The 23,941-nt window shown below is 30.6% G+C and overlaps 3 protein-coding genes and 1 long non-coding RNA gene across 4 annotated transcripts; 3 read left to right on the plus strand and 1 right to left on the minus strand.

The window, feature by feature from the left end:
- Positions 1–4,217: 4,217 nt before the first annotated feature.
- LOC122583447 (2S seed storage protein-like) lies at positions 4,218–5,311 on the minus strand. The gene has a single exon (XM_043755849.1). The coding sequence runs from the start codon at positions 5,309–5,311 to the stop codon at positions 4,445–4,447; it is 867 nt and encodes a 288-aa protein (XP_043611784.1). The 3' UTR covers positions 4,218–4,444.
- A 7,130-nt stretch (positions 5,312–12,441) lies between these two features.
- On the plus strand, positions 12,442–17,123 carry LOC122581597 (eukaryotic translation initiation factor 2 subunit gamma-like). The gene is made up of 9 exons (XM_043753840.1): positions 12,442–12,583; positions 12,696–12,861; positions 12,960–13,021; positions 13,694–13,806; positions 13,874–13,976; positions 15,007–15,234; positions 15,433–15,651; positions 15,839–16,099; positions 16,599–17,123. Exons 2-9 carry the CDS (start codon positions 12,756–12,758, stop codon positions 16,899–16,901), a joined length of 1,395 nt encoding a protein of 464 aa, XP_043609775.1. The 5' UTR covers positions 12,442–12,583; positions 12,696–12,755; the 3' UTR covers positions 16,902–17,123.
- A 1,489-nt stretch (positions 17,124–18,612) lies between these two features.
- On the plus strand, positions 18,613–19,295 carry LOC122580971. The gene is made up of 3 exons (XR_006320935.1): positions 18,613–18,738; positions 18,978–19,028; positions 19,103–19,295. It is a non-coding gene; the product is annotated as an uncharacterized LOC122580971 (long non-coding RNA).
- Positions 19,296–22,560: 3,265 nt separating this feature from the next.
- Positions 22,561–23,106, plus strand: LOC122583448 (toll/interleukin-1 receptor-like protein). Its single transcript, XM_043755850.1, has one exon. The coding sequence runs from the start codon at positions 22,561–22,563 to the stop codon at positions 23,104–23,106; it is 546 nt and encodes a 181-aa protein (XP_043611785.1).
- The last annotated feature ends 835 nt before the right edge of the window (positions 23,107–23,941 follow it).

Below are 23,941 nucleotides of genomic sequence, written 5' to 3' on the forward strand. Positions count from 1 at the left end.
CGATCGAATTATATATAAATAGAGTTTGTTCTTTATTTGGTAAGTTTGTTCTGTATACGAATTCCTAATTAGTTTTCTAGTCTACTTCTAATTCTAATAATAACTAGATAGATTGTGACTTTATGTTATAGTTCTAATTCTAATTCTAACAAATCACGGTTTGATTTAGTACTATTAGTATTAACGAGTTTTTAGACCCGTATCCAACACTAGACACTAGATTTACGATATTATTAATATTAGATTTTCATATATTTAAGTCATAAAAGCTTATAATTTTAAAAATATACGGTTTCAAGTGTTATACTTTGCAAGTTGTAGTACGATAATCATAGGTTCGTCACTTTCATTATTAGCTGAGACATATTGATGAAATTGTTCGCCGTAGTCATTTCATAAGGCATATGATATAATAATTTCTCTGTCATAGAATTTTTTGAAACCAGTTTTACTCATAATGTGATATCATTATGAAAGATAATTAAAAATTAAAATATAAACATACTTGTGATCATGTAGTTGACATTGAAGTATATGTATTTGATCATGATGTGGATCTATAACACGAATAGGTTTATTCTCAATTATCTGTTCTACGATAAATTGATAATTAGATAACAATTATGATTGTTTTCATATTCTTTGATAACAATTAGGACTTTTGATTTGAATGATAATTGTAACTTTAAACATTAATACATAAAGCTAATATATATAAAAAAAGATAAAATTATGTACCTTTTTTTATTGAGAGATTATGTTAAAAAAAATTAATTAATTAAATTATTATAAATTTTAAAAAATTCTCTCAAGTTCATGGCTAAAAGTAAATATAAATTAAATATTCAGGGCTAAAAAGTATAATTAGTGATGGAAAACAAAAAAATGTAAATTAATGAGACTTTTTCTGCAAATTAATATAATCTTAATATAATAATATATTTGGTTAATGATTATTATGATTTCCAATTTATAGCTTATCTACATGATGACATAAACGAGAGTCAATTTGATAAAATCGAACGATTTGATTGGTTAATAAGTTATTACTTCAACCGTCTTATAGTAAATACTAGATTTTAGACCCGTGTTCAACACTGGACACGGGATTTACGATATTATCAATATTAGATTTTCATACATTTAAGTCATAAAAACTTATAATTTTAAAGAAACACAGTTTTAAGTGTTATATTTTGCAAGTTGTAGTACAATAATCATAGGTTCGTCACTGTCATTATTAGCTTAGACATATTGATGGCGCATGATCACAAATAATTTTTTTCATATGCTAAATTTTTTTTATTTAATTAAATGATTGTAAATTTTAAAAAATTCTTTCAAGTTGATGGCAAAAAATAAATATAAATTAAATATTTAGGGCTAAAAAGTGTAAATTATTGATGGAAAACAAAAAAATGTAAATTAATGAGACTTTTTCTACAAATAAATATAAATATAAATATAATAATATATTTGGATAATGATTATTAGGATTTTTAGTTTATAGTTTATCTAAATGATGACATCATCAAAAGTCAATTTGATGAAATCGAACGATGTGATTGGTTAATTAGTCATTAGTTCAAATGTCTTATAGTATATATTAAGATTAAGATTAGAATTAGAATTAGAATTAAAGTTAGATTTGATAGATTAGATGCCGAAAAAAACCTTAATTTCAAAATATATTTTTAATTGGAATTATTAGATCAAAACGATAATATCATGTAATTTTTAAAAAAATTTAAATTTAAATTTGAACTTAATAAATTTAAATATGATTCATTAATTATGAAAAATAATTCATATGTTTTATATTTATAGAAATGCCTTAAACATACAAGTCAACATGTATAAAGACTTTTTGGTAATGAGCCTTAATTGTAGACTTCTTCCTCATAAACCAACCCAACAAATTTTACTTATAAAGTTAAATCTTTAAATTAAAATCAAAGGTTAAAATTTAAATGTGAGTTTTGAATTTTAACCATTGATTAATTTTAATTCAAAAAGTCAAGATCTATTCAACCACCCTTAGTCTTCAGAGACGCCTTCGGGTTTCAACTGCTAACATATTGTGTGTTTTGATGTCATTGTTATGTTCAAACCATGTACTAACCAATTAACACATTGTTTTAATAAAAAAACTTTACTAGTAAAGTTGTTTTAAACTCAAAATTATCCACATCCGGAAAGATTGTTTAGCCGCCTTTAAATGTTGGTGCTTGGTTTAAATAGGGTAATGGAAATGAAAAACATAATAGAAATACTAAGTAATGCAATCAAAGTATTACATTATATTGATGTTACTTGATTAGTAATATTATATATTAAGTTGTATGTATTTATAAGTTATATACAATGTGTATTTTTTTTATATAATACAATATAAAAAATAATATAATATTAGTAAATTTTTATGTATATATATACATATACATATTTTATATATAAGAATAAGTAAGAAAATTAATATTTATATACATAAAAATAATAATAATTTGATATATACTTTTTGGAAAACAAAATAATAATAAGAAAAATAATAGTTACGTGATGAGTGCAACGATCTAGACATTCTTTTACTTTTTTAACTTAATAGATATATTAATTTAATATAAATAATAATGTCAAAAATTGATTAATAAGATTAACAATAACAATTATGTTATGTGAATAACGTACAGGAAGTTGTTGTTGATATGTAAGAGGTGAGTGGCGAGAAAAATTAGACGTTGGTTAGTGGAGAGAAATTAAAAACTGGGTAATGAATGTTGATTACTCCTAAATTACTCTATAATGGCTTATTACCAACTTTTGGTATTGATTAACCTTTTTTTTCAACCAAGCATAGTCTTTTATTATCATTATTATTCCTCACCTCCAAATACATCTAACCAATATAATTAACCTTTTCTAATCGGTCTCTTATAAGTTTTAGTGTCAAATTTCAAAGGTTATATTATGAGTATTATTTTTAATCACCTCCAAATACATCTAACCAATATTATTAACCTTTTCTAATCGGTCTCTTATAAGTTTTAATGTCAAATTTTAAAGGTTATATTACGAGTATTATTTTTAATCAGTTACTTCTAATCAACTAAACCACCTTTTCAATGTCAAATCCCGACTTTTGTTAATTAAATTAATTTAGCTTTTTTTCCGTCAGTCCTTTTGTTGACATCTTTCAAAATTCAGATCACTCTTTTTATTGAGTAAACAAACCTATATGTTTAATGTTCGAATCCTAACTGTCTCCAAAGGTTTTCGAATCCTAACTGTCTCCAAAGGTTAAAGCATGTATAAAGTGTATAAGGTATTTGAGGAGTACATATGTCATATGTGGCCGGTTACACAGATGGAGAGTTGGATTTAACATGTGGCAACAAATACCATTAATGAGTGACACGTACGATATTTCTAATTGCAAATGTCGCCAGTACAAAGTATACTACAGTCAAACCTCTACGAAGTAATACTCTATAAATTAAAACCTCGATAAAATTAATAATTTGTTCAAACCCAACTTAAGAGATTAGTGAAAATCAACCCTCGATAAATTAATAACTCGTTAAATTAATAAAATAATAGTGGAAATCAACCCTCGATAAATTAATAACTCGTTAAATTAATAAAATATCTCAGTCCCAAACACTATTAATAACATATCTCAGTCCCTAACACTATTAATTTATAAAAGTTTCACTCTATTTGGGAGAATATATGGACAATATATTAAAAAGACAATATATTAAAAAGCCTTCAACGTGAACTTTCGGCGTTTAAGAGAATTCAATTAAACTGATCATTGAAAGCAATAATATTGAATTTTATTATTCAGATACTTAACCCCAATTAGGGAACCAGAAGTGATTTTCCAAAAACGATATCGGATAGTACACGCACATGAGTTGCGACTTTTCACTTATCAAGAGACCAAGTAATGGTAGGTGAAAGCAGAAATTCATATATAGAGACCGTTCACGAAATACTAATACGAGTAATAAAATTTAAAATATATGAGAGTTACTCCGTATAATATTTTATGGTAATTAATAACTAATTAGAAATGTTTAGATGAGCTTTTTACTTCTGCATGATCGTATATATCTTTAATTTCCTCACTCTTGTTCTATGGCTCTAAAACGCGCACACACGAAAGATACATCCAATTCTCAACATTTTTTTTAAAAAAAAAGTACGTACTTGAATTAACATATTCATTTGATATGTTCATAAAGATAAAAGCCACCATTAATTACACATGAGCTAGCTATATATAGATATACAACCACACTACATGTGCTAACTATCTAGCTAGCTTCTTATTCTCATTTCGGTCCATCTCAAAAAGTCGTTTCTAAACCTAAAAAAACGACTAGAGATGAGACTTCCTTTTATTATTATTACTCGTTCGATCTGCGATGTTTGATCTACATTAAAACATCGCAGATGGAATCATACATTGTTGTGCTTGCAAGTCACACTGATTCTTCAAAACCTCAACCACCTGCTCCACTTGTTGCCTCATCTGTCCACCTTGACGGCTCTGTTGTTGCTGACGTCCTTGCTGACGTTGTCCCATAGCTTGTTCATAAACCTTCTGCAACGCGTCACAATGACACTCCTCTTGAACATTTTCAAGCTCGTTACAACACTGTTGTTGTAGCTTCTGAATCTGTTGTTGAGACTGTTGTTGTTTGTGTTTGTTCACACTCATCATAATCCTAGGAAAACCGGTTTGAACCGCTTGCTCAACGAACTTTTCACACTGGTTGAACCGTTGTGGCATCATTTGCCTGCATTGTTCAGAACCGGTACGGAAAGGGGGAAAACTCGGGTTTTCGTCCTCTTCAGTAATTATAGTAGTAGTGGTTATTTTTCCAATTTGACATTCTTGTCTTGAAATTTGAAGGTTACATTGGTCAATAACTTTCTCAGCCTTTTGTCTCAAACGTTCAACCATTTGACCACCGAAGCTTCCACGTTGTTGGTGTCCTTGCTGACTCATCATTGAGTCTCTCATGACTTTCTTGACAGCCTGGCACTGGCATTGCTGGTCAACGTTTTCGAGTTCTTGGCAGCACATTTGTCTCATCTCTTGGTCTTGGCCTTGTTTGGATTGGAAGTAATTTTCACACTGGTTGAACCTTTGGTCCTCTACTTGTTGCCTACACTGACTCTGTCGTGAAACTGTGTTTTCATCGTCGTCGATGGTGGTGGTGGTGGTGACGATGGTTTTGTGGGCAGAAGCAAAGGCCAAAAGGGCGGTGAAGGCAAGTGCCAAAAAGATTAGCTTTGCCATGTTAGATATAGGTGTGTGTATGTATATGTTGGATGATGGTTTTGTGACTTAGAATGTGGTGGTGTGATGGTGGGAATTTATAGCGGGAGTGTTTTGGTGAGTATTCATCGGGTTGAACACGTGGAGAGGTGGGTGATGATCTGTGATGATTTTTGATCGAACACATATACGAGTTTTCACATATGTAATGTACCAAGTGTCTAAGTATGTGTATGCGGTGTCAATTTGCTTTTTGAACGTACACTTGTGATGGAATATTGATTCCAATGGATTTTTAAGCAAAGGTCTTAACAACTAAAATCCAAATCATGGTTTCATGGATTAATTAAACAAATAAACGTCGATTAATGTAAAGTAAAATATCCATATTTATATGATCTTCTTAATTATTATGGTTAGTTTTAATTAAGGAGGATGATATCGTCGACATAATTAATCTGTGAGACTCGATCATAAGTACAAATTAAGAGACGGCAAAGTGCTTATCATTAGGTTGTCAAAGTAAGGAATTAAGAATACCATGATTCAAGATTATGCAAATTCCATCTTAACGTCTTAATTTATGTCATACTATAACCACTTAAAAAGGCATATTTTTTAGTCATTAATATGCCTTAAGTGGTCAACAGGAGGGGTTTTTACTCCTTAAACCCAAATTTATACTTCTATATTATTATATAAAAATTATAACTCATATGATAAAACTTTACATAAATGGGACATACAAATTGACCATAATACCCTTAATGAATTAAATCATCATTAACTCATAATATTAAATTACACCATTAGTCTATTATATTATAAAATATCTCCACTAACCCCTTCAAATCAAATACTTTTACCTACGCCAATAGATGCCGCCACCACTGTCATTGCCGGCTCGCCGCCGCATTGCGCGGATACTATGCTCTCTTGATTAAGAGATTGGATTGTTGAGGGCCTTCTCTAACACGACACACTTAAATACAATATATACATTTGTTATTAATTTACATCTTTAAAAAAATGTATCATATTGTTGGTAGAGGTCTAAATACACATCTATATATATATATATATATATATATTTTACATTGACAAAGATGTTACAAATTGGCTGCTCTTAACTAGTATACCTACGTGGGTTTCATATGTTTTAGTCTAGATAAGCGATATCTTCTCAAGACTGGGGTCAAATGGACGTTTCAAGGTGTTACCGGTCAGAACAGACCAAAAAATCTAATCTTATTATATATGGGGATGGGAAAAAATAGACATGTTAATTAAGAGTTTTTTTCCAAATTAGTGTAATGGAAAATTTTATTTACCAAAATAGTATACTTCAAAAATATTTACCAAATTAGTATAGTTTTAAAACTATTTAATATTATAGGTTAAATTTATTTTTAATATTATATTTATTAAATATAAAAATAAATAAAAGTGTGCAAAAATTTCTCTATACTTTTATTTTTAAATATTTTTACACAAATAAAAGCGTGAAATTTTTTTTAGTTTGTTCACACTAACTAAAAGTGTGAACAAATACAACATTGTTTGTAGTGTTGATTAAAAGATAATCAAGTTTACTTTCATGTAAATCGTATTTATTTATTTTATGCACATTTCTTTTATTTTATAGGAATTATATATAATTCTGCTTGACTATATTAAAAGACATATAACTTATATTACGAAGAGAGGGTCGTTTTAAAAAAAAAACATTTGTTAATGTACGGGTTTAACTTTTGGATGGTTTTCTTTTGAGCCATAAAAAATACACTTATGTATACGTTTGGCTCAAAAGAGAACTAAGAACCATCCAAAAGTTAAGAGCCATGCTAGAATGACAAACAAATTATAAACTAATTGTTACTAATATAGGTGGCATGTGAGGTGGTTCAATCAAACAAGAGATAGAAAGAAGAGAGAGAACACATAGAGGTGGTTTAATTGGTGGAAGTTAAGTTTGTAAAAAATTTGTTTGTAAAAGGTTTGTAAACCTAGAATTACTCATTTTTTATTACGAATGTTCGTTTCACAAACGATATTCCAACTAGATAATGTTAACACTAATAAGAATATAGGTATGCATAGGTGAATCATGAATGACTTACATCAAAAAATGTTAATCGCTAATAAGAATATACGTATGCATAGATGTATTTATTGTTACAAATGTTCGTTTCACAAATGACATTCAACCAGTTTATTAGACTCGAGCACCATTTATAGTTACGAATTTGTATGGAAAAAAAATCACGATTGGGGATTTTTTAATTTAATAAATAATTAAATATAATAAATATTAAATTAGATATTAACCTATAATGATAAATATTTTTGAAATTATACTAATTTTGGTAAATAAGTTTGACCACCACACTAATTTGAGGAAAAAAAATAACTTAACATAATTTTGAAACTATACTAATTTAGTAAATATTTTTGAAAGTATACTAGTTTGGTAAATAAAATTTTCCATTACTCTAGTTTTGGAAAAAACTTTGTTAATTAATTTATAAATATTTTGTATAAATGATTGGACCCCCATATTTTTTATATATTAAAATCAAAATGCGGAGGTTTTTCCATCAGAATTAGGTGTGGAATAGCTTCATATTCCTTCCTATATATATATATATATATACTAGGTCTTTTACACGCACGATGTGCGGCTAAATAAAATGTCATTAATGAACGGAATGTAAGAAAAATAATCTACGGCTAATTAAAATATCATTAATGAACGGAATGTAAGAAAAATAATCTAGATGTGGATATTTTTTTTTTAACCACAATTTAGATGTGGATATTGATAATTATTAAAAGTATTTTGTGTTAATCTATACAATTATATCATTTGTTGGCCCTTGTATTTTCATATTATGGTTAACAACAAAACCGGTCAACAAAAAGATTAGATAACATGCGCTGAATCTGGACTTTACTACATAGGTTATTAAAAAAGATTATAACATATATTACTGTATTCAATAATAATACATAACAACAATGAAAGTGGAAAATATGTAGCATGCCTATCTATTCATCAAATGTAATTATATGTACAAAACAAAATACTAAACATGACAACAATTTATTCATATAACATACACATAAATATAATACGTATAAGTAAAAAACCAATAAGATAAATAAGAGAAATTCATTATAGTTTTTGCTTTTAGTTATGCTGAAAAGATGAAGGAAATACCATATGTAGTGATGGAAAAAATATAATCTCAAACACAATCAAGAAATAAAGTATTTTATCTCCGTCAACCAAGAAACTCATTTATAAAACTCAAGTTAACAATTATACTCATTATAATAGACTTTGTTTTGTGCTAGAATACAAACCAATTTCGGTTACTTTATTTTATATGTTCGGCCAAGAGAAAGAAGGACACGAACAACAAAATTGTTTTGTTATATATAATCTAATAATAATAATAATATTTTCATATGATTTCTAAATTTTGATATAGTTTATATATTTTTTTACAAAAGTTTTATATAATCTAGCTATAATTTCAAATAGTTGAAAGTCTATGCAATTTCAATCACAAAACTATTCCAAAAATAGAATTATTTTTTTTCGTTGGAAAACTTTGCAGTAAAAGTAGATTTAGATATAAATATTCTTTTTTTCATGTACGTGATTCTTTATGATTTTTATAATTAATATAGAAGTATTAGATTTGATTTGATATTATGAATATTTTGTATTTTTCATGTACGGGATTTTCTTTTAAAATATAAGAGTATGAGATTTGATTTGTTATTATACTGTTTTTATTTAATATTTTGTATTAAATTTATACAATATTGTTAAAAAAATATGGAGATGCCACATAGGATAAATTCTACGTGGCAATGTTTAAACATAGCTTTAGTTTTGAGGAGTACTTCAGAAGGCTCGGTTAACTACTGTTTTATAATATAGATAGATATATATATATATTATATATTATATTTAGTATATATGAAAATATAACAACACAACATAAATGATGTATTGGCTTGGGCATTCCCTTTATCCTTTGCATAAAAGTTTAAAACGTCGCATTTACGGTTATCTTTTTCTCATTTCAATAGTTTTGAACTAGACAGCTAGATAAAACCGGGTGGCCCACTGAACCGGTCGATTCGGTCTAGTTTTCAAGGCCATGTATATAAAGTTTTTTTTTTGGAACGGCGAATTTCAACTATGGGGGTCTAGACTATGTTGTCTTAACCGGACCCACGCTAAAGCACCCCAAACATCAGACCTCAACCCAATGAGAGAAAAACCTCCTATTAATCTGCCTGAAGACACGACAATTAATATAGGTAAACTCTGCCCCTTAGTATCACCAAGCACAACACCAACTAGTGGACCAACATGTAATATATCCATGATAACATGCCCAATTCTTTAGTACTAAATCTCATCAAAAGCAATTTATATAGGGATGTACAGTTTTTCTTAAATCCTGATCACATCGTGGTACTCTTGATCTTGGTACCGGAAGTTGTAACAATTTTTTGGTGATACCAAGACTAGGTCTATCAATTTATTAGATAGTGATCCATATCTCATCTAATTTAGAGGGTGTTTGGAAATGCGTTTTGAAGTGATTATCTGATTATTTCGTTCGTAAAACACAAATAATCTAAAAAAGTGTTTGTGTGAAAAAATGATTATCTGCTATGAAAACGCAGTTTTGAAGAAGCATGTACCTACATGCTTTTCAAAACGCAGTTTTGAAAACGCACAATTTATTTTGAAAACGCAAAATCTTTTTTGTAATTACAATAACAAACACCCCTTTAGTCTAACCTAATTACGTGACTTGTGGGATAAAAAATGTATCCATTAATCCAACTAGATTAATACCCGGTCACCGACCGGGTAAAAAGATAAATTGATATATGAACCGATCGGGTAAAACAATAAATTGATATATGCATCATACATTGCAAAAAATATACGTTAAATTATTAGAAAATGTATTGTGAAAGAGAAAAAAAAAAGCATATAGTTTAATTGATATAAAATGGATTGATTTGACTGGGTGGTTTTACCAATTTTTTTTGACCAAAACCCGTGCCAGACCCGATCTCAACCAGATATAAAAACGAAAACCCAAATGGTTAGTAACCGCTGGGTTGGGTCAGACCCGGTTGTTGACCAGTTTTGGGTTCAGGTTCGGGTTTTAACACGGTTTTTTGTACACCTCTAGGTCCACCTCCCAACCTGAAATAGTTTTATAGTAATTTGTTTATAATTAATACTGATCCGTTTGACAAAAAACCACACATTTGACATTTCAACCTGTCAATCAATTTGTCTCGAAAACAACTAATTTTACTAAATTGATCCAATAACAACCCATTTAACCTAATAACACACAAACCTAAAGGTTGACGCAAGTTAGGTCTTGGTTGTAATTAAAGATATAAAACTTTAGTGGGTCTGATTAAGGTTAAAGATTTATAACCTGTCATCCCAATTGGGGTGGTTCTAATTGACAAACGTATATCATATATAAAGCTTTCTATGAATCTTTATGTAGGCTAAAAAAAAACTCTTATTGTTAAAAAAATTTAATTATAAATTTTAGAAAATTTATACACTATAAATAGTTATAATTCTTGCATGAACAATAATGGTGGAGTACATAATCCCGATTCTTTTAAACGAACTTTAAAAAATCACATGTTTAAAAATATATAGTAATAATGTTGATAAGCTACTATTTCTCATTATGTTTAACAATTGTGTTCTAGTTATATAGACTGCAGTCAATTTACCAACCCATATATTAATTTGGTTTTTATTATGTTCAAGTTAAATTAAAAATAAATCAAAACTTTTATATTTTTTTAAATAGTTTGTTTGTATCTAGTATTAAGTATCTTCTTTAAATTCCAAATATAATTACTAGGGATGAAACTTGCAAGTGACTGTCTACAACAGGGACGATTTCTGTAATTAACTCTAGGTATTATGAAGCCAATTTACGAGATTACCCATCACGTGTAAATCTCGTGACTTGGTTTTTAACGGACGTTTATGGCCAGGACTAATACTGTTGACGGAGTAAACTTTTTGGACTAAAACTGTAATTTTTTAAAGTTAGGGATGAAACATGCAAGCTGGGTACCCCGACTGGGACGATTCATATAATTAACTCTATTTTTAAAATAATTTATTTCAATTCGACTAGGTGGTGGCTTTTTTTCCTATTCAATTTTAGAATGAAGTTGATTAAATAATTTGTGTGGAGGTTTTCGTGGTTTTACCTACAAGTTTTGGGTCTGACTATTTAAAGTGACAAATCTTTGCCGTTTTTCCCTCTTATTTCCTTGATTTGATTTGGTATGCTGTTGATGAACGCTCATTTTGTGATAAACCCCCCATCGAAAGACCTCATTTGTATGTTTTAAATGAGTTAATATTCCGGAACTATCGGTACTTAATGAGTCGTATGTTTACGGAAGATGCGAGAGAACGTAAATGGCATCAAGTAACTCAAGATGAAGGCCTATGAAGTGCCCTGTAATGCAGCCAACTAATGCTTAAAAGTTATTGTGTGCACGAACTTTAGTATGCTAAAGTTTTAAGTTAACATATATAGCGACACATCATAAATCACGAATTGTAATTACAATAACTGAAACTCTGCAACGCGCAGACGAAAGCTAATGTGGTTATGTTATTAATTAAATACAGTATAAACTACTCCATGACATAATGAATTTCAACTACACATTTAAAAATTCAATACAAGTATAAGATAAAGGTAGAAAATTAAGACCCCGCATCGCCGGTTCGACCTATACTAGTTTTATTCTAAATCATTACATTCAATCATCTTAAACATTCTCTAACATATACGGAGTAATAGACAAAAAAAACATAAATCAACTAATAGTTTCAAAGTCGACCTCGAAATCAAATAATGACCCATACTAAACTTGGTCACCAAGTCGCACACCTCACCTTCACAGCACTACAATTTAACTTGACCACTCGAACCTTTGTCACCAAGTCACACGCCTCACCCGCACTAAAATCTAACCCGACCACTCAAACCTTGGTCACCAAGTCAGACTTTCACGCACCTCATCAATTATATTTACACACAAAAAAAATAAATACTACGAGTAGTAAAAGAAAATTAAAAACCCACTCCTGATTCCCTGAGCAAACCCTAGTAAACTAGTAAGTTCTTTTTTTAGAGAAAAACATAGCCACCACCACCACCACATCTCAAAGATTCTATCCTTCCCAATAATAAGGTTTGTAATTTCTTTCTATTTACTATAGATTATTATATTAACAGATTTCATCTATTGTTCAATTTTCGTATACATAATAACTGATACAGGTTTTTTTGTTTGTCGAAATTAGGGTATAATATTCCGCCGTTTCGAAAAAAATTAATTAGGGTTTAATAAAAGTAAAGAAATCATGGCAAAAAAAGGTCTAATGGAGCAAGATTTGAGTAAGCTGGATGTGGCTACCCTACATCCGCTTTCTCCGGAAGTTATCTCCCGCCAAGCCACTATCAATATTGGTATTTTTTGATAAAAGTTTTCTATAATTTTTTTATTTTTTATAATTTTTTTTTATTTATTTATGGATTTGGGAATAAGTTGGAAATTGGTGATATAGGTACAATTGGTCATGTGGCTCATGGGAAATCAACCGTTGTAAAAGCGATATCCGGTGTTCAGGTAATTTAGTTTTTAATAATTTTTGGTCTGTATGCTGCTTGATGAACTGAGTAGTGTGTACCGCCATAGTAATATTGGTTTAGGGTCCGGTTTTTCGTCAATTTATTGATTTATTTGAATCAATTGCGGTGCTAGTTAGATCGTATTCTGTAGATTTTATATTTTACACATTCATAGTTTGCAAATGGTTTTTTGGACTTTGTTTATTAACCCCGTATCAAATTTAACTGTATTTATATGCTCAATAGCTTAATTGGTATGCGAATTTGTCATATATGAAGTTATATGAACGTTGTGACTCAAATCAGGCGATTGGATTTGCTCTTTCTTTTAGAGCCTTATTATATATTGTGATCTAGTTCTGTTTGTGGGCTTGTTATATATGATTAAGGTGTATGTATATTATGTAGGAATAACTTTTCTACTCATATAAGCGACTTAGTTGCCTCATATGCCGTTACTAGGCTACTGGCACTTATGAAAACTAGTATAGTTCTAATTGCAACATTATTTCGAAAGAATATAAGTTATCTAATTGCCTCAATTCTCGTTACCAGCACACTATGAATTTAGTGGCTAAATAGATGATGAATCACTGTTTTCATGTTTTTTCTTATCACTTCCCTGGAAAATAATTGTATAATCTGCTTATGAATTATGATACGTATACAGACAGTTCGTTTTAAAAATGAGTTGGAGCGGAACATTACCATCAAGCTCGGGTATGCTAATGCAAAGATATACAAATGTGAAGATGACCGGTGCCCTCGACCTATGTGTTACAGGTAAGAGTAGAAGTGAAGGAGTATATACGTGTCTTGATTTATTATAACCTCTTATGTCGTGTTTTAGGGCCTACGGAAGTGGCAAAGAAGATAGCCCACAATGTGAAGTCCCTGGATTTGAAAACAGCAAGATGAAGTTGATGAGGCACGTGTCATTTGTTGATTGCCCTGTAAGTATCCCACAGGCTTTCATAAATGAATTTTAAATGCTAGTATTAAAGTGACAAAATCTGTATATATCTTAAAGCTGGTGAAAAAATAAACTATTTTTGCTAGACATGAGAGAATGGTATCAGCTTGATTCCCAGCATTTGGAACCATACTTGTTATTTGACAAAAAATGGTTACAATTTCTGGCAAAGGTTTGTAAAAGACTTATAAAACCAACGCTCGTATCAATGATAGTAGTCTAGTGGACTGTGGACATACCTGAAACTTATACATGATATGTGTGTGTATCTCTGTTGGGGGAAATAAAAATAAAGGTTAATTGGAAGGAACCCTCTGATCCCTGGTGCGATTTTGGTACCCGTCAATCCCACCCATAAGAGACCCGTGCTTGTAAGATATCTCCACTTTAAACTGCACATGCTAGGAGTTGAACCCCCACCAATAGGTAACGGTTACCGATTGATCTTAGTAGCAGCTAAAGGTAAGATACAACAGTATAAAAGATATTAGCTGCGAAAGGGTACAAGTCCATAGTGGATATGGCGCACTATAAAGTCGTTTAGTAGCTAAAAGAGAATGCACAAGCAATGAGAATAGACTAGCAAATAATCTCAGTCAGTGTGGCAAACAGGGTTAGTGTTCTCAGTCTTTGTTGTATTGTAGAAGCGACAAGTTATTTATTTTACACTATTAGATATATTTATCTCATTCTTCTCTCGTAGATTTGAAAGAGGAAGTATATAGGACACATTACCATCGGATATAATCTAGTCTGCAAACTACCAAAATACATCAATGTTTATAAACACGCATCAGAACAATTGGTTTTGTGAGTTACAGAACTGTTCAATGAAATTTTGGGTTCATCAGAACAATGATGAGTCAACTGTAACAAACCTTTTGCACAGAACATAAAATATAAGACACTAATGTATCCTTTGATATGTAAATCATATCCCGGTCAGCATTTTAATCAAGTTTTTTCCATTCCTGTTAATTCATAATCCAATAATTGTATCATTTGTACAGGGACACGATATTCTCATGGCTACTATGCTTAATGGAGCAGCAATCATGGATGGGGCGTTACTTCTCATAGCTGCTAATGAAAGTTGTCCTCAACCACAAACTTCTGAACATCTGGCTGCTGTTGAAATTATGCGACTCCAGCATATTATCATTCTTCAAAATAAGGTTGATCTAATTCAGGAGAATGTAGCCATTAACCAACACGAGGCCATTCAGAAATTCATCCAGGTAGTTGCTGCTTTTTCTTTGGCGTTACTATGATTTATAGCTGGCTATTTTTCCTCGTATACTTGTGGATGGGTAAAAAAAACTTGTAAGTAAACATATCGAAGGGGTTGAACCAGTCAAACAGGGTGAAACTCTTTAAAAGCATGTTTTCAATCATAAAAGCTAAACTTTTTTATTCGGAAAAATTGATTACATCAGGGAACCGTTGCTGATGGTGCACCAGTCATTCCTGTGTCTGCTCAGCTTAAGTACAACATTGATGTTGTTTGCGAATACATAATTAAGCGGATTCCCATTCCAGAGAGGAACTTCATCTCACCTCCAAATATGATTGTGATACGTTCATTTGATGTGAACAAACCTGGTTCTGAAGTTGATGAGATCAAAGGTGGTGTTGCTGGAGGAAGTATTCTCAAGGTTTGTTTTTCGGGTCTTCTCTTTTTGCCTTCATATTTTTTATTTTCGTTATATTAATATCTTGAGAGTGTTAGACAAACAAAAGATCAGTTCTGGTTGAAATCTATTGTAATTATTGCGCTACACACTTCTTTTTTTAACATTAAGTTTCTAATAGCTCAGTCATGAAAATCTTTGCTCTCTATAGGGTGTGTTGAAGGTGAACCAGAACATTGAGGTCCGCCCTGGGATTGTTGTTAAAGATGAGAGTGGCAACATCAAGTGCACGCCTATTTACACCAGAATAGTTTCACTGTATGCCGAACAGAACGAACTACAATTTGCTGTACCTGGAGGTCTCATCGGAGTTGGAACAACAATGGACCCTATGCTGACTCGTGCTGATCGGCTGGTGGGACAAGTTCTTGGCGAGGTTGGGTCTTTACCTGACGTTTATGTCGAACTAGAGGTCAGTACTCAGTAAATGTGATCAAGTGATGTACCGATGTATGCATTTTCTATTATAATTTTGTGAGGTTGATATCTATATAGAGGTGGCAAGTTCGACACATTTACCTGTGAAAGTCAATTCGGGTTCTTTTCTATATCTAAATGATTGGATAGGTAAAAAAAAAGATGGGGAAATAAACCAAGGTATCATTGGGTGACTAAAAGAATTGAAACGGCCTAGATAGTGATCATAAGCATATAAAACCTCCTAAGTTAATTTTTCCAATAATTAGATCTTAATGAGATGATATATTTCTGTCATCATGCTTGATACACCAACTTCTTGTAACAAGTGCTGGACAAAATATGTTTCTGGTAGCCCAATCTTACCTGACAGCACCGTGCCAAGTTTTGGGATTTCGACTCTTGTTTACAGGCGGGTTGAACATGGTAGCTATATATTATCCAAAGCGCCTATTTTGCTATATCTTATTCTATCCATATGGTCATTTGAACAGGTGAACTTCTTTCTCTTGCGTCGTCTGCTAGGTGTAAAGACAAAAGGAACTGAAAAGCAAGGGAAGGTTTCAAAGTTAGCGAAGGCAGAAATTCTGATGTTGAACATCGGGTCAATGTCTACAGGAGCTCGTGTTTTGGCGGTTAAGAACGATTTAGCGAAACTGCACTTGACATCTCCAGTGTGTACGAGCAAAGGTGAGAAGATTGCCCTAAGCAGGAGAGTTGAGAAACATTGGCGATTGATTGGTTGGGGACAAATTCAAGCAGGATCGACCCTTGAGATTCCACCCTGCCCAATATAGACACATTTGAATTCCAGTTTTGCCTCCTGCTGTTTTCATATTTGATTCTTAATATCTGTTTAGATCTGGTAGTAATTGTGATTTTACACTATTAACTCATTTTGAGCACAACTTTGCATGGTGTGTGAAGGAAGAATCATAAGACAGGTGCCTTTCTTTATTACTTTTTCATCTAAGAATGGACATGGGAACACCTTGATTCCATGTAACCATATTGGTACCTACGAAACCCTCATGTTGAGTTTTTACATTGATGATTAGCTATCATAACGCGTCCCTCAAGATGCTAAGGCCCTCAATGGTGTCATTGTGGCCACTGGCCAACCAACCAAACTGAGTTAGAAGCAACAATTTCTGACATGATTTTGAAGCAACATTTTCTGTGTTACATAATAAGCATGGTCAGTTTGGGTTGTACTCTCTAACCAAAGACTTTTGTAGGTAAATACGAGTATAAGTTAAAAAATATCGGAACGTATCAAAAGACTTGAAAGCCGGTGCTCTTTGCATGAAGGTAAATATATAAGTGTTGTTTGTTTTGCTTGTCATTTGATATGTTTGATATGGACTGGAACGTATATTTAGGGGTGTTGAAATTAATTACGCCAGAATAACCCGAACCAACGGAACACAAATAAACCTATCTTTTTTTCTTTTTTTTTTTCGTAAAGTAATAAACCTATCTTTTACGTTTATGGATTTAGTTCAAAACCTCCATAACCTAAAGTATCAAACACCCCCTAATTATCCTTATATAATATAAAAGTTAGGTTTTGAAACAACTTTAAATCTTAAATAATCTCTCTTCATAATTATTGGTATAAGTCTAATAGCATAATTTACAATTGTATGTAGCTTGAGTATTTAATTGTTGATTAGTTATGTGGGTTATTAGTAGGTTTATGTGCAATTGTACATTATTAGAAGAGTAGTAATGATCATTAGGAAGTTAAAGCATATGTAATTTATTATATTAATGATCATTAAGAAGTTGAAGTATCATTTGGAAGTTGAAGCATAGTTTAGAATACTAAATGATATACCTCGAAATGGGACCTGTCCAGATTCAGAATTAGAACACAATTATAATATTCTGGTTCCTTTATGTGATAAGTAACACATCTTTATTTTCTGTAATCACATTAGCAAAAATCCGAAAACATTGTCATACACATAGTGGTTTATTTAAACACTTTTCTTCATCCCCGTATAAATTATACGACAAAGAATTTGGAAAATACATTCTCAACAAAACTTCAATTAAACTAAACAATTATATGAAAGGATGAAAAACCCAAAGATTATGAAAAGTCAGCTTTGTCATAAATATGTAGGTGGTTAATGAGTTTATTGGGTTGAGGGTTATAGAATTTCATTGGTTTCTAATGAGGGTCTATATATAATTATATATATATATCTATATATATATGAGAAATTCATCCTTCATTTCTCACTTTGCATTCTTCTTATTGGCACCAGTTTGTTGTGTTATGATGTGCCTCTATATGATTACTATAAATGCCTCCGGCAGTGGTGTTGAAGTAGTGCTAAAATCTCAACTCTCCATGAACTCATTGAATGAGGGCGTACTAAAAGCAACAAAGAGGTCTGTTCTTATCTTCATAAATAGAAAATATAAAATTCTGTCACATAAAGTTTTCATTTGTATTATATGTTTCATCAAATGTAGGCTGGTGCCTACCAAGGCTCCGTACAAATCACAAATGTGGGAACCAGGAAAAGTTGGTTCAACTACACTTGCACTTCCATAAAATGTAGAAAGGGTGTGGAGCCCAACCCAAGTAACGTGTTTTGGTGTGACTCATGTAACACTGAGGTGAGCATCATAATAACATTCATCCGGAAAGTAAGCCAATTGTGGATGTTCGGGCATCGTCATCAAACAACGGGCTGAATACATAATATCCAAATATAGTGCAGGAGAACTTGAATATATTAAAAACTGGAAAAATAAGAAGGATGAAACTGAGCTAAAAATGTATGACATGTTATTCGTTACGAAATTATTTTGAAACTTATATAGGAACAACAAACTAAATGTTGTTCTTTTTCCAGATTTGATGATATCACCGATAACGAGTTGTCTGGGGCTCATGGAAGAAAAAGGTAGACCAAAATCTTTAGTTTATGTACTCATTTATTCAACAGAATATATAATTTTAAAAGGTTTTGTTCCACAGGCGTATAGTGATGTCGGACTCAGAAGATGAGCTCGAAGAGGATTCGAAAGGCAAGAAACAAGCATACTATGAACCATAAAAAACATCAATCATAATAAGTTTTCAACATACAGACTTGAATCACTGTTTCCTTAAGCATTTTCTTTTACGTGTTGAGGTGCAACTCATCATTGTCTCCATCGTATGTTTATGAATGAACTACTACTTATGGTGTTTTTAATCAATAAGAATTAAACTCCATAATTTCACAATACCGTGTATGCCTTATATCATCCAAAAACCTTCCTTATCATTTTGATTTTCAACTTATTCGATGCAAACTTTTGTTTGTCACACTGTGAGGGTTTTATACAAAATAAACAAATGCATGTTAATGTATTAGTTTTTAAATCTAGAATAATACAATTATTGAAATCATTGTTTATCAAGCTTACATTCACCTTAATCTATGCAGCAACTTTCATTTAACCCAACTTTCTTTTACAATGAATATAAAGAAAAAAAAAAGAGAAAACAAATACTCCTCTGTCAACAACCTATAAAATGTGTAACAACTTCAAACTTATAATGTGTTTCCCATACAAAAGGCTAACTTCAAATAATTCATGCACTCGATGCCCTTTAAACCACATGCATCTTACTCATACAAGATTACACTTAATAAAGTGTTTGACCAATAACATTAGAAAAACAATTAAACTCTTTCATACACCCCCCATGCCACTTCGTAATGTACTATAGCATGTAGTTTGACAAAATGTGATAAGAAATAAAGTGTTTCTCGATCCTAAACATTATGTTACAAAAAAATTAATTTGTTAAATTCCACCAACAATACACCATAAACATCATCTTTAATAACTAATAACTGAAAATAAATTAATCATACGTTATACTTTTTCAAACGCATCTAACCTATACAGCCATGTCATGAATTATTAGAAAACAATTCAACAAATTTAATAATTTAAACAGAATATCTTATTCACATATATATTTATTTTTAGTAATAATAACAATTCTAAATGAAAGTCATTCTCAATCCAGATTAATACGACTCAAACAGGATTTCCTAATATGCATCTACCTTTATCTTTCACAATAACTCAAAGTTTATATTTTTATGTGTGTCATAATTATTTATTCTGGATTATTAACCAACCTTATCTTATTTCCATTAAATAATACGACCTCAGATGATATGTCGAAACTTAAGTCATTCGACTCATCATATACAATATCAAATCAATGTTTCATAAATTTTATACACACATCGCAACAACGTTCTACGATAAATCATTTTCAGATCACCTGCAAACAAGTAAAATAATAAATTTAAAATGCAACTATTACACGAAAACAAATATATTTCATCCCGGCCGTGCAACGCACGGGTCTTAAGTACTCGTTATTATAATAAGATAGTAGCAATAATAACTATACCGCCTTTAATAATATAATAATATGTACTGCCGTTCCAAAAAATAAAATAAAAAAACTAACTATGCCGCCTTGCTTCAAACACTTTCCGGGTTGATATAAAGAAAATGTTGTGGTTAACATTTCGCTAACAACATAATTCATAACTATGGCCTTGTTTCAAACACTTTCTGGACTGATATAAAGAAAATGTTTTGGGGGTTGATTTTAATGTTGTCCATTGCATGAGCAAATCTACTTTGTTGCTTCCTGATATCTCGATCAAAATGATTGAAAATGGGGATAACAAGTTTGGATGTCTTTTGTTGCTCAAAGTATCAGAGAATCTGTTCATCAAGTCATTCCATGTGTAGGAAATTTACAATCCAACAACTAAAGACCTGTATGCTATGATTACGCTCTCCAGTTCCGCTTCAAATAGTGTTCCTATATACTGGAACCCAAGCCAGCTGCTTTTCATAAATACTTCCAGAATTTGTTTCAACTATACTGTACTTATATTATTACGGTAGTATTGACTATTTGGCTGAAGGTCCGCTTAACTTAATATCTTGAAATTCATAATATTCATATAGATTAATTACATTGTTTTACAATATCTTTTATATAATTTTCCAAAACTTACATATTAAATAATGAGAAAATGGAGTATATGGCTATTGGATACCCAAGCTTGAGTGTAGAACCTCTCACATACTAATATTTTAATATATATATATATATATATATATATATATATATATATATATATATATATATATATATAAATGTTTGAGCCCCCATGCTTTTCATAGATTAAGAAAACAAGATGTGAGGAGTTTTACACCCAAGTTGGGTATCTAACAGCCACATATTCCATACCCTCTTAAATAATATAAGTTATTGGATTATACTATGATTGTATCTATAAAACTTAAAGTGTAAGTTGGATACAAACTAAAAATAGATCAATTTATTAGGTAATAAGTATAAATGATAATTTATAGTCCATTTAAAATACTTTTATACAATTTTGCAAAATTTACAACTTCACATAATATATAAGATATATACTTAAAAGAGGTTAAGGTTTATGTGACTGTAATACACTCAAGTTTGAGTGTAGAACTCCTCACAACCTTGTTTTTCTAATCCATAAAAAGCATGGAGGACAATCATTTAAAGATATATTAAAACATTAGTATGTGATGGTTTTAAAAGGTTGGTTTTATTAATTCAGATTAAGCTAGCTACAATGTGCTAGATCATCTCAATGATTGACGTTGTGGTTGTAGGGTAGCTATTCATTTGCACCTAAAATAATAGCATTTGTACGTTCGTATTCTTTGTGTTACGCATGCACTTACATGAAAACGTGACTCTTTTTGAATATGTACGGAATTATATAAAATGTCTTTTTTATAATCCATGTATTATACAAGTCTACAACTAGTATATATATATATATATAGAGAAATGTTAAATTTATAAACAAATATTTATAAATTGATGTGACAAATTAAATGGAACAATTACGTATAAAAGTGATTCCATTCATTTCATTGGTCACAAATAAATCTGAATAAGTTTGTTTGTAATCACATATAAAAACGAAATATATAAAGAGAAAATGATGTATGTGACTGTTAGACACCTAAACTTGGGTGTAGAACCTCACACATACTAATTTTTTAATATATCTATAAATGATTGATCCCATGTTTTTATGAATTAAAAAAACAAACTATGAGGGGTTATACAATCAAGCTTGGATGTCTAACGACCACGTCAACCCTAACCTCGTATATAAATAGTTCATCAAGTGGTAATTTGATCTAAAATATCAAATCATTGCTTAGACATTTCAAAGAAAAATCTGAAAATCTTTCTTACTTTTGGACTTTTAAGACCTCATATTTAGATTGATGGTAGCCACTAGCCAAGCATATAATATCCTCGCTAAAATCACTAGTAATAATACACAGACGAGTAGACGACTACTAAAACTACTACTACTACTAATAATAATAACAATAATAATGGTTATCCTGAGTGAAATTGAAAAAGGATCTTCATCCGGTACTAGTTATAATAATCAAAGCCAACAACGATATGATGTATTTCTAAGTTTAAGAGGAATCGACACTCGTAATAATTTCACTGCCCACCTCTACGATGCCCTTGTGTATGCCGGCATTCGTACCTTTTTGGATGATGAAGAGATTGAAACCGGAGAAGTCCTCAAACCTGAACTGGAGAATGCAATAAAGTCGGCAAGTGCTTCTGTTATTGTGTTGTCCAAGCATTATGCTACTTCCACATGGTGTCTCGATGAGCTGGTATTGATCCTTGACCAACGTTTGACCTCCGACCAGATTGTAATTCCCATCTTCTATCATGTTGAGCCAACCGATGTAAGGAAGCAACTAAACAGCTTTGGAGACGCCATGGTAGAGTATAAAAGGAAGATGGAGGCCGAAACTAACGCAGAGAAAAGAGTTTGGTGGGGTCAAAAAGTGGATGGATGGAAAAAAGCACTTACAGAGGTCGCAGACTTAAAAGGGAAAGACGTCAAGGGCAGGTAACCGCTTTGTTTCATTTTGTTATCATTGTGGTGAATGATTTCATTTTGACTATAAGAATAACTTAGCCTGCTAGCTTGTTAATTTTTTTTTTTTAATATATATACGGTAACACTCCTGTAAGAACATTTTAAAATAAACACTTAAAAACATAATTTTGATGAATTAAAAGTCAATAAAACTGACATAGTGTTTAACAACACTAACCGTCTAACACCATATCTCTATAATAAATAGAACAAGATTGTTTTCTTCAAGTATTTTTGGAAAATTTTTGGTATGGCAAACCCATATTTTACCTTAAAATACTTTTTATTGAACTATGATGTCATATAAAAAAAACAAAAAAGCATTTACATGTTTAATAAAAATATTAATTATCTATTGAAAAGAAAGAAAATCTATCTTATATAATATTATAAATAAAATGTTTTCTTTTATTTCTTAATGCAATAGTTATTTTTATTTTATAAATTTTTATCGTGTTAGTTGACTTATTAGTTTTCTATCAAATTATAGAGTATCAATAACAAACATTATATATATTTTTTTAATATATCTTATAATTTTAACATTTTAGTTAACAGGGTTGAGTTGAATTCGGATTGATTAGTTAGTTGTTTAGTAAAATATTATATTTATGTCTGAGATAACCGGTCATTTACAAGTTTTTCATGATTGTTATAAATCTTTAAAATGGTTTAATTAAAAAAAAATTAACATTTATGTATTCATGAGTGAAATATACCTTGATTAGTTAGAAAATATATTAGTTACCTTCTTGTTAGTTTTTGTAATTAAATGTATTGAATTTAATATCAATTAAAAATCAGATTAT

The sequence above is a fragment of the Erigeron canadensis genome, chromosome 9 (assembly GCF_010389155.1).
Source record: "Erigeron canadensis isolate Cc75 chromosome 9, C_canadensis_v1, whole genome shotgun sequence".
Classification (NCBI taxonomy): Eukaryota; Viridiplantae; Streptophyta; class Magnoliopsida; order Asterales; family Asteraceae; genus Erigeron; species Erigeron canadensis.

Coding starts and splice junctions, on each gene's coding strand:
- LOC122583448 (XM_043755850.1), top strand. CDS start 22,561: ATGGTTATCCTGAGTGAAATTGAAAAAGGATCTTCATCCGGTACTAGT.
- LOC122581597 (XM_043753840.1), top strand. CDS start 12,756: ATGGCAAAAAAAGGTCTAATGGAGCAAGATTTGAGTAAGCTGGATGTG. Junction 15,652..15,838: donor CTGGAGGAAGTATTCTCAAG/GTTTGTTTTTCG, acceptor TGCTCTCTATAG/GGTGTGTTGAAGGTGAACCA. Junction 16,100..16,598: donor ACGTTTATGTCGAACTAGAG/GTCAGTACTCAG, acceptor TCATTTGAACAG/GTGAACTTCTTTCTCTTGCG.
- LOC122583447 (XM_043755849.1), bottom strand. CDS start 5,311: ATGGCAAAGCTAATCTTTTTGGCACTTGCCTTCACCGCCCTTTTGGCC.